This window comes from Chrysochloris asiatica, unplaced genomic scaffold, assembly GCF_000296735.1.
Source record: "Chrysochloris asiatica unplaced genomic scaffold, ChrAsi1.0 scaffold00011, whole genome shotgun sequence".
Lineage (NCBI taxonomy): Eukaryota > Metazoa > Chordata > Mammalia > Afrosoricida > Chrysochloridae > Chrysochloris > Chrysochloris asiatica.
The window spans coordinates 36789371-36800851 of record NW_006408529.1 but is presented as its reverse complement, the minus strand read 5'-3'; the positions used below and the strand labels follow the sequence as shown (position 1 = coordinate 36800851).

Genomic DNA, 11481 nt, shown 5'->3' with positions numbered 1-11481 from the left:
CAACAACCACTAAAGCCACTGATGAGAAAATTGAAGAATTCCATCAATTTTTGTTTTTCTTTATTTCCTTTTTCCTCATTTCCCCTTTTTTTAAAATTTTCCCTCTCTCTGATTTTTGTAATCTTTTAAAAATTTCTTCCTTTTATTTCTTCTCTTCCATAGTTCCATTTTCCAGTTCCTCTTTATTCTTTTCAGCTATTATCCTTTTTTGTTTGTTTGTTTGCTGCTTGTTTTTATTTCTTGTATCTCTTTTATTATTTTCTCTTTTCATTTTTTTGTTTATTTTATTTTGTTTTCTTGTGTGTGTGATTTTTCTCCTCTTTCCTATCCAAATGGAGACAGCAACCATGCCCATACAACCCAGCCACAACCTCAAGGTCAGCAGTTCGAAACTATCCGCAGTTCTGCGGGAGAAAGATGAGGTGTTCTGCTCCTGTAAATATTACAGCCTCGGAAACCCTGTGCAGGGTCACTATGTGTGGGAACTGACTCCATGGCACATAACAACAACAACAGACCTCTTTAAAGTGTTCAATAGCAAAGATACCAGTTTGAGGACCAGTTTGTGTGCCTGATTAAAGCCATGGTATTTTCAATACCTTTATATGTATGTGAAAGTTGGACAATGAATAAGGAAGACTGTAGAAGAACCAATGCATTTGAGTCATGGTGTTGTAGAAGCATATTAAAAGTACCATGGACTGCCAGAAGAACAAACAAATTTGTGTTGGAAGAAGTACAACCAGAATGCTCTTTAGAAGCCAGGATGGTGAGACTTCATCTCTCATACTTAGGACAGATAATCAGGAGCAATCAGCCCTGGAGAAAGACATAATGCTCTGTAAAGTAGAAGGTCAGTGAAAAAGAGGAAGACTCCTAACAAGATGGATTGTCACAGTGGCAACACCAATGGTCTGAAGCTTAACAACCATTGTGAGGATGGGACAGTGTTTCATTCTGTTGTTCGTAGGGTCGCTATGAGTTGGAATTGACTCTATGGCACCTAACAACCTAATAACAAGTACCTTTAAGGAAAGAACCTACTACATTGTCCTGTACTATGTTTACCACAGAAAAATGAAAAGTAACTCAAACCATCACTGGTCTAAGGATCCATGGAGCCAGTGGTTCACATAAACTTCAGGATAAGAGGTTAGGGTAGGGCAGTGCACCCCAAAGTGTACTCAATGTATTTTACTAAACAAATATTTTATTAAAAAAAAAAAAAATGGTTCCTTGGTATCAAAAACAATATACTGCACACTGTAATATCTCCTCTTTAAGAGATTCATGATGCCCACGTTGCATTTAAGGTTCTAAAAATCTGTATAACTGTTTGATCTTGGAAGCATATGATTATCCGTGAAGATGAGTGGTTTTTTTTTTTTTTTTGGAACACATTCCGAAAAATATTGGGCTAGGAACAATGATCTTCCTCAACTTGCTTCTTATTACCACCACCAGGAATATAATCCTGACCAGCATGGGTATGGGTCTGCTGACTGGCTATATTGATAATCTCATTGTGTGATTTCTGATGGTCTGGTATCGATCACTGATCTTTCCTCTATTTGATGCTTGATGACACAAGCAAAGGAGTTTTCCTTCTGCCCTACAGCCAGAGCGTATCTGGCAAGTGGGCAGTGAAGTGAGAACATCAGTAGATCGAGACCATACTTAGCAGTCCACAAGAACTTGAGGGGCAGGTGACCTGACTCACCAATTATTCTTCAGGTCAACAGAATGAACTGCCTGTGGAAAAGGAGTCCCAGGACTCCTCAAAATGCCTATTTAAATTAATTAGACTCAAACACAGTTATACCCGACACCTCACTTCTCCCTCAATCCCAGGAGAAAACCGTCTCTTGGAAGAGATGCAGGGTCCACATGGAGTTTTTCAAGTGAGTTTAACAAAGACAGACAAAGGAAGTGCCGAAGAGTGGGAGCAGACAGCAGGAAGAGAGCTGCCATTTACCAAACGTGCTGGGGGCTGGACATGTTCGTTAGTGACAACATGTACTTACAGAGTATTCAGCAGAACTGACGGGACTTCCAGCCCTGAGAAGTAGCCTCGGAGGGAGGGAGCCAGCGCATCTGAAAACACATTGGGGAGAAAGTTGTGAGCCCCCTGGTACATTCTCATTCCTCATTACCATTTCCACATTATTTCAAGATGGTACCCATCACACTTTCTTATGTGGTATTCCCACCATCCCTGGGGCTGTACAGCAGTGTTCTCAGAAACTTTTCTACCTACACACCTTTATAACTACAAGGGGTCTTCAAAAGTTTGTGGAAAAGGAATGAAAAGACAACAGAATTTTTCCACAAATGTTTTGAAGCCCTCTTGTACACGGGCTGAGGTTTTACCAATTTCCCTACTCCCACATTCCTTTTCCTATTTACCCAGCTAGAATCTGGCCCAGTGAATTCCTTTTTCCATACTTACTTAGAAATGCCTAGGGGAGGGAAAGGGCTGCTTAGTGGTTTTCTAAAAACCACCTGTTTTGATAAGATTTCTTGAAAAGGAGCCAGGAATGAATAGTTCATGAGCCCATCCATGTCTGGCTGGGACCTGACTCTCTTTCTACCATTTAAGATCTTTAAGAAACAGGGTCTGGCTTCCTAGCTCTGTGGGGCATCTGGTCCCATGGCTTCTGCTTGCTGTGATGAGGGGCAGGCACTGCAGTCTTTGACCTGGAGTCTCTCACTAGTGGAACTAGCAACCCATCGCTTCCACTAGTTTTCTACAATGGAGGGCCAGCCCGGAGCACGATGGAATACGAGATGCTTTGGACAGAGGCAAGAATCCCGCTAACTCTGCTCCTCCTTTTATACTGAGAAGGGACAGTGTCCCCACCTCCACCTTTCCCCTTCAGGAAAGGTCAGAGATGAGCAGTCACACGTGTGGGGTGAGAACAAGCTGGAGGAGATGGATGGCCTTGTCTTGGGGTAGCAGGAGTAGAAAACTGCTCTTTACTTTGGTCTGGCTCAACCTCTTTAAGCTTTACCTGAGTTTCTAATAAAACACAATGTGAGGCTAGAAGTAATTTCACATTCACAAGTCTATGTTATTGGCATGAAAATGGTCTGCTCTGCAATGGAATCATTCTTACCCCTTATGGCATGCTTTTCAGTTCTCCAGAGGATGAAGCAGAGCCTGTTGTTTGGGTGGATGGGGGACGGAGTGCAGTGGGGCTGCTGTAGGACTTGAGGCAGCTTGGGTCTTGGAGGGGATTAACTGGGTACTCTGCCTGACATCCCCATGGCCAGAATCCAGAAGCCACCAGACCCCCTAACTTGGTTCTAAAAGCTTGGGTGTTTAGAAGCGGGACGCCCCCTTGGGAAAGTTAGCAGAGCATCCTTGGCCTTTTGCCTTGTTCCACATACAGATCTCATTCTTGGAATTTCTTTCTGCTCCCTTTGTTGATGCCCCCATGTGCCTTCCTCCTCACAGAGGGACTCTTTTCTCCAAGGATGTCAATGCCATGGGCCAGGGGCCACACTGGGGGACTCTATCCACCTTGTCCAACCTGGGGCAGGGATGCCTAATTTCACTTACTCAGGACAGGAGACTTAGGAAGAGCAAGGGGGCATTCTAAGTTTCCACCAGCAGCAGGAGTACATCTCAGAGAATCTCTACAACTAACTGTGCATCACAGACAGGCTGTGGAGGGAGGGACTGCATCAGGTACCAGAATCTGAGGGGGGCTAGAGTGCAGTTTCAGTGTTGTGAGAGGGCAGGGCTGTATTCCTTGGAAACCACTAGCAGGCATTAAAACGCCGTTAAGGCAAGGGCTAGCATCATTTGAAATGGTCACAGCAATGAAGGAAACAGTGACTGATCCAAAACCTTTTCTATGCAGGTAGAGTTAAAATAAGTAAACAACAACAAAAAACATATTGTTTGGGAAATATAAGAGTGTATGCAAGAGAGAAATACAGGGGGGAATGTGGACTGTGGAGGAGGCAGGAAGAGAAGGAATGTGGAGTACAGAAGGAAAGGACAGAGAAGGAAGGGAAAAAAGAGAAATAAAGAAAAAATTCATACCTACCCATGGCTTATGGCTTTGTGCATCTGAATCCACTTGCTCATTAAGCAAAGAACAGAGTTGGAGCTGCCTTGAGACAGGTGGGCAAGGATGGGCCAGGGGCACAGTGTCCCTGAGGTAGGTGGGGACTGGGAACCTAGACACACAGTAAAATGGGGAGGGTCTGTGTGCAATGGCATCAGGGTGGAGCAGAGAAGTGCTGCCTGGGTGTGGGGCTGAACACCGAGCTGGATGAGGCCAAGACATGATGGTGTTCACAGGGGAGACATGAGTGGATGGCATGATTTCTATCTTGGTGGAGGTGACTGCCAGCAGAAGCCCTTCATCTTTCGCTCAACCTCTCCATCCTCTCTTGCATTCTGCCTCTTCCACTCACACTCAGCCCCTCTCGTTCCCCCTCAGTCTCGCACGTGCCCTGTGGTGGGAGGGAAGAGAGAGGTATATAGATTGTCCTAATACTCCTGCCGGCCTAGTCTAGGGCACCCAGCACTCCAGGAGACAGGGAGGCAGAGGTGTGGGGTCCCAGGGTCCTGGAAACATGCTCGGCTGAGCTGAGGTCAGAGAAGAAAGATGACGCTGAGCATCTTAGAGAGCACGTGGTGGTGGTGGTGGTGGGGTAGTAAAAATAAGTCCCTGATAGTCCGTCATTACTGTACATGCCAAGAGGGTGGGAATCTTCTCCCTGCATTTGTCACCAAGAAGCCTCCTCTTCCAGCTCCAAGGCTGAGCCGAACCCACCTTCCAGCAGTGAACATTGCTTCCCCAGCAGAGGCTGGGCTTCTCATCAGTGTTCCTTAGGTGCAGCCAGAGTTCAGATGGACAAGTTAGTTTGCGCTAGTCACTGCTCTCCTCCAGGGTGGGGGGCGCTGACTTACTCCCATGTAGGGCTGCTGTCTTGCTTTTGACTCTAGGCTCCTCCTGCTCACTCCCTAGAGGCTGCTATGCTGGTGTTGTTGGTGTTGTTGTGATGTGCCATGGAGTCGATTCCAACTCATAACGACCCTGTATAGGATTTACAAGGATTGGCCAGTGGGTTTGAACTGCTGACCTTGTCGTCAGCAATCTAGTGCTTATCTTATAACCTCTAATGAGAGGTTATAAACCCAAATCCAAATCCACTGACATCAAGTCAATTCCAACTCATAGCAAAATGATATAGGTTTAGTGAGTCTGTAAATCTTTAGAGGCATAAACACTCTCACTGTTCTTCCATGTGGTGGCAGCTGGGTTTGAAGTCCCGAGCTTGTGGTTCGTAGTCTTTCCCACAGTGCCACCACGGCTCCTAAGGAAACCCAAGTTTCCTTCTATCTTTACAGACAGAAGGGTTGTAAATATTCTTGCTTGAGCTTTAAGTGTAAGACGATGAGCCAGTATATGTGTTCATCCTGTTCACAGAAAAACGCTCATGTGCAAGCTCATACACACTCACTCACAATCTTGCATTCAATTCCAGGAGCTTCTGAAGTTCCTGTTGAGAAAGAATTTCTAACATAAAACACAGTCCAAGCTGACAATTGCTAGTACTCAGGGTCAGAGACTGTGTGGAGAACTCGGATTGTAACATAAACCAACAAGGGGAATAAACAACAGGGAATACTATATAACCTTCATTAGAACCTAATAATAATAAATCCCATCAGCGACTCTAACTCATAGCAACTGCCCCATAGCCTTTCTTAGGATGTAATATTTATGGAAGTAGACATCTTTCTCCCACAGGGCAGCAGAGTAGTAACTGGTGACAATTTGGCAAGTTACCGGAGCGATTTACCACTGCACCACCAGAGTTCCTTAATAATATCTATTATTATTACAGCTCATTATTCTGCAGCCACAAGCTTGAAGATCTGCAATTCCACTTCTTCAGGAATGCTCTTTGGAAATGCAGCCCCCCTGCGCAGGATAACAATGGAAGTCTCTATCATCTAGCTACAGTGGGGTATTAGCTACATGTGACTGATAATGGATTCACTAGGAGGATAGGAAAGCACTAAATGCCCAGAGTCTTGGTATGGCACTGTGGGTTAAGGCACTGGACCAAAAGGTAGGTTTGAACCACAAGGTCAGTGGTTCAAACTCAGCAGTCACTCCTTGGAAACTATGAGTTAGAACCAACTTGACTGCACTTAACAACACAAAACGCCAAAAAGAAACAATTCAGAATAAACATATGACATAATGCTAAGTACCCCGCCCCCCCCAAATTATTTCAATCCTTTTCCATTTGTAGATGAATAATCAATAAAACCAAACCAAGGACCTCTTTAATTGATTCTGCCTCATGGCAATCCCAGGACAAGGGAGGACTGCTCTAGAGTTTCCGAGGTAGAAACTGGTGGGTTCAAACCACTGATATTTTGCTTTACAGTTGATCATTTTAACCACTGTACCACGAGGTTTCCTAAATTAAGAGCAGAGAATTCAAGAACACAAAGAAGTCATGTTCTCAATAATGTTGCCAAAGGCAGAGACGCTTGACTAGTCTCCAGGATGGTCCACCCCTACCTGACCTTTGGGGTTTGTGCATACTCATGAAAAACACTGTTAGAGTAATAACTGACATTGCTTCATCTGCTTTAGAGTGGACTCGTTTCCATTATTACACCTGATATTAGAAACAATCGTTGTTGTTGTTAAGTGCCGTCGAGTCGGTTCCGACCCATAGCGACCCTGTACAGGGTTTCCGAGGGTGTAAATCTTTACGGGAGTAGAAAGCCTCATCTTTCTCCCGCGGAGCAGCTGGTAGTTTCGAACCGCTGACCTTAAGGTTCGCAGCCCGATTCGTAACCACTACGATAGCAAGTGCTAAATAGGGCCCTCACTCACCCAATGGCAGTGATTGCCCTGGTCATGCTGTGGGCTAAGCAACCCAGCTGCTAACTACAAGATTGGCAGTTTAATGCTACCAGCCACACCATCTGCTCCCATAAATATTTACAGGCTCAGAAGCCCTATATAGGGTCACTATAAGTCAGCTATCAGTGAGAAAGCAGTGGGATTTTAGGATTGGGGTATTACTAATAGATATCCTTTTTCTTAGCTATTCTGTCAAATAAAGGGATAAGATCAACGGGTCATAAACTGTGGTCACTGGACCATATGTACCATGTGGACTTTGTCAGAAATGCAGTTACTGGGGCAAAGCCCAGTGATCTGTGTTTAACAATTCTACAAGAAGTTCTGATGCATGCTTTGAGTTTGAGAAGCACTGCTCTTGATGAAGCTTTCCAAAAGTAGGGCTGGAAGGCGGATAATCTAGAGCTGTTCTGTGGCCAAATACACTAGAGCGAAATGCAGTGGATGTCCCTTCAGTGAATTCTTGATTCATAGTAGGCTCTAAGAGTTTCTACATTAAAGAAACCTTGGATTAATCCTGGTTTTCCTAATGTATCTGACCACAGTCATCAACAACTGTGACTGCTGCGAAATGTAGGTCTGGGAGGCCCCTGCTAGTGGTAACATTCTGTGGATCTGAGGGGCTGACACACACCAATATGGCTGCCAAGTGTCCAGCTGTTAATAATACTAATTAGAGCTGGAAGACAACAAAACCAAGTGCCCCTAGATGTCTCATCTTCTATATGGGAACATGTTCTCTACTCGAAGTCAGCTGTCCCTAGACTAAGCTGTCTCACCTTGAGCAAAGTACTTTAAAATAGTAACTTGAACAAATATTTTATATGAATGAGAGGAATGTTATCTCAAAATGAATGGATTAATCAGTTTTTAAGACATGGACATTCTTAGACAGGTTTCTACTACTATCCCCATGATGGAGTCCTAGATCCCCTGGTGGGGATTTTCCTAACATTGTGCCAACAGCAGGGAGCCATTCACACATTTAAGTAACCTTTTCATGACCTATGGCACATACAGTGCCTGCTTATATTTTCCACATCTGGGGTTTAGTGGGAAACTGCTATACCACTTTTAATGTGTGCAGCTATTGGGTAAGGGCCTATATAGTCAGGTGAATCTGAAGAAATGGGCTTCATCCCATCAACCACAGCACCAGAGACCCCTCAGGACATATGCCCTACTAACTGTATCAAAATCAGTGTTACCACACACACATACACACACATTGTTCTTACATTTCATTCAAAATACATTGCTGAAAACACACGGTTTCAACAACAAATTCAAAGCAGAAAAGAATTGTCTTGAAAGGGATATTATTATAAGCAACTCCATCCAAAGCACTCCAGAACAAAGAGTGCCCCGTGAGCAGCAGCACAAAATAACGCACATCAGAACTTCCAGAAAGCTTGGTCACAGGATGACAGGGCTGAGGAGAGGGTGCCAAGACAGAAGCATTCCCTGGTCCAAGAAAAAACAGCCCCAAAGTCACCAAACAGATTGGAGTGTTGATTTGCAATACAAAAAGACAATCTTCATTACAGAGTTCTTTCAAAGAGCAAGCTTCTCCATTTGGAAGAAAGCATCCACCATGAACACTTTCTAGGAATCTCTCTGCTGCATGTAAAGAGGCCCATTGAGTATAACTGTAAAACATAACCCATCCCTCCACCCTCCTCCCCTTGAAAAACTGGCAGCCCATACACTTCCTTTAATTAAGTCAGCCTGTCCTCTCCTCAGGAGACAGAGGACCAAACGCCAGCAGCATTCTTTACTACTTGTCTGGCATATAATGCTCCTTGCCTAGGGCAATTACACATGTTGCTATTATTTAAGCAAAATGTTATGGTTTATGTGAATTTGTCCATCTCGCCACCCACCAACTGTTAAGAAGATGAGCAGGAAAGTACTGGCGGCAAAACTCCTTGCTCCAGTCTTGTCCCTGTGCTCTGTCAGACCTCCCCACTTGGACTGTGGGACATTTCTAAGGTCTAAACCCAGGCAGAAACAAACTCTAGACAACTAAAGCCCAGGCCCCAGGACTGGGAACACCTCCAACTAACTGATGGTAGGCTTTTAGCTTGTTTTATTGATCTTCCTAAAGCACAAGTCAAGCTCTTGCTTCCAAACAGGCATACAAAATACACTCAGACATCGCAGAAGTTCATTCAAGATGCCACATGGGCTGAGGGCACCCATGCGTGTAACACTTGGTGTCAGGTTAAGTTCACAGTGGTTGCATGTCATCCATATTTAATTTTGTTAATCTGTTAATTTTTAACCATGTTTGCTATCAAGGGCCATCAGAGGTCCCCAGGAGCTGAAAGCCCAGTGAAGCGCGAAACACTTCGTGGCAGAAGGAATGAGGTTTGAAGTTGGGCGTCCCACTTTTCAATCCTGTCACTGAGATCTGGCCTTCTTCATCCACAGCCCAAATTCTGAATAAAACATGATCCCATTTGGAGTTGATTTCCCTTTTTTTATCCCGTCACAATGGGTTTTCTTCAAGGAAAAGTTTCTCTTTTTATGAAGCCTATATTCTTATTCCAAAGTTTCTGTGCAAACTTGGTTTTTTAATTCCAAAAGCAGTTTCTCATGCTTTCAGATGGTATCTAAGTGCCTGTGCCTATGGAAGATGGCCAAAAGCCCTAGGTGGACAACTAGCTGTCCCACCACAAACCCTCATCTCACTACAGAGCCTGAGCCCACCATTCTAGTGCTGGCTCCATCTGCTTCCTTTCTTCACCAAAGATGCCTTAGGTTTCTCTTAGAGGGCCTGGCCCAGAGTCCCTATATCCTTAACACCTCCTAAGCTTATAAAAACAAAACCCTACAACCACTGCCATCCAGCCGATTCAGACTCCCGGTGACCAACCAGTTTTACAAGAGCACAGCTTTATGGGAGGTGACAGTCTCATCTTCCTCCCATGTAGAGGCTAGTTGGTTTGAACTGCTAACTTTGCAGTTAGCAGCCCAGAGCTTAACCCAACACTACCAGGGTTTCTTTCTTAAGCTTATAGGGAATGCTATAGAACAAAATCTATAGCTGTACAAAATCACATTCTGACAAAGGGAAGGAAACTGAAAAACTATTTTAATAATTACTATTAGATGCCAAGCAAGCATTTTTACTCTACTGGAAAAGAACCTCATGAGATAGATGTTCTTCACTCCAATTTACAAATAAAAAAAAAAAGTGCCTAAAACACCAAAATTAGCATCTAAAAACCCAAACCATTCTTACAGTGAAATGCTGTCAGGTAGAGTAGCATTCCTAAGGCTGTAATTGTGGCGCTGTGGGTTAATGTGCTAGACTGCAAAGTCGGAGGATCAAGCTCACTAGCTGTTCCTTGGAAATCCTACACAGGGTTGCTATTGGTCTGAACAAACTTGATGACTAACAACAATCTTTATGGAAGCAGATTGGCATATTTTCTCTTGTGGAGAGCTTGGTGGGTTTGAGCCACTTTAACCACAGCACCATAAGAACTCCATAAAGTTATCAAAGTGTGGAATTGCCATTAAGAGCTGGTGTGTTTACTTTAAAAGCACTGAGCCCCAATTGTGTGGCAGGCACTTTACACTACCCAACTGTGAGTCTGAGCATCCATCTGTAAGTAATCTCAAGGAAGAGGAGAGCTCAAACAGCACTTAACGTGAGCCTTACAGGGGAGAAAATCATTCTACCAATGATGTCAGGGGGAAACACACATAGGATCCAGGGAGTTTAGTCTTACCCAAAGTACAAAATGGAACAGGGCTGAGTAACTTGGAAACACTGTGCAACCAATGAAAGTCAGGCTGCTGACCTCCAGGAGGCACACTTTTAAGTTGTTCCCCTAAACACGGCAACGCTTGAGGTCTCGGGAAATCCTGCACATCACTAAGAGATAGATTCTGGTTGGGACTCAGAAGTACCAGCGCGAGTCAAAGAAAACCTATCCCCAACAACTACGGATGAATGACTTTGGACAATATTAAGGTATGGATTATGTCCCTGACACTGTGAGTAGGACCATGTTTGGAAATAGGGTTCTTCTTTTAACATCAGTTAAGTTCAATGCGCAGTCCTGGTGTGGCACTGTAGGATAAGCACTGGGCTACAAACCGCAGGATGGCGTTTCAAAGCCACCAAGTGCTCCTTGGAAACCTTTTACAGGATCAGTATGAATAGGAGCTGACTCGATGGCACTTAGCAACAAGTTAAATGAGGCCACCAAATTAGGGTGGACCCTAATTCTAATACCTTCTGAGTGACATCTTATAAAAGAAGAAAACAGACATGGAAGAGTCACAGACATGGAAGGAGAAGACACTGTAAGGAGCTGTCTGTAAGCAAAAGACGGCCAAGGTATACCGGGACTCCCAGAAGTGGAGAACACCAGAAAGATTGTTCCCGAGAGTCAACAAAGGAGGAACACAGTACTGCCAGTGCCTTGAATTAGGACTTCCAGCCTCCAGAACTGTGAGGAAAAGAAATGTCTATGTTTTCAAGCCACCTACTTGTGGCATTTCATGATGGCAGTCCCAGGAAACTAAGAGCTCTGGTAGTGTAGTGGTTACAAATTGG

The 11481-nt window shown here is 44.2% G+C and overlaps 1 protein-coding gene across 1 annotated transcript in view; it reads right to left on the bottom strand.

The window, feature by feature from the left end:
• Positions 1-2031: 2031 nt before the first annotated feature.
• The window catches only part of RBPMS (RNA binding protein with multiple splicing), a 205852-nt gene continuing 196402 nt past the window's right edge, over positions 2032-11481 (bottom strand). The window contains exon 7 of the mRNA XM_006834493.1: positions 2032-2094. Within this exon, the coding sequence (XP_006834556.1) occupies positions 2032-2094 (63 nt within the window). The remainder of the gene's footprint in view (positions 2095-11481) is intronic.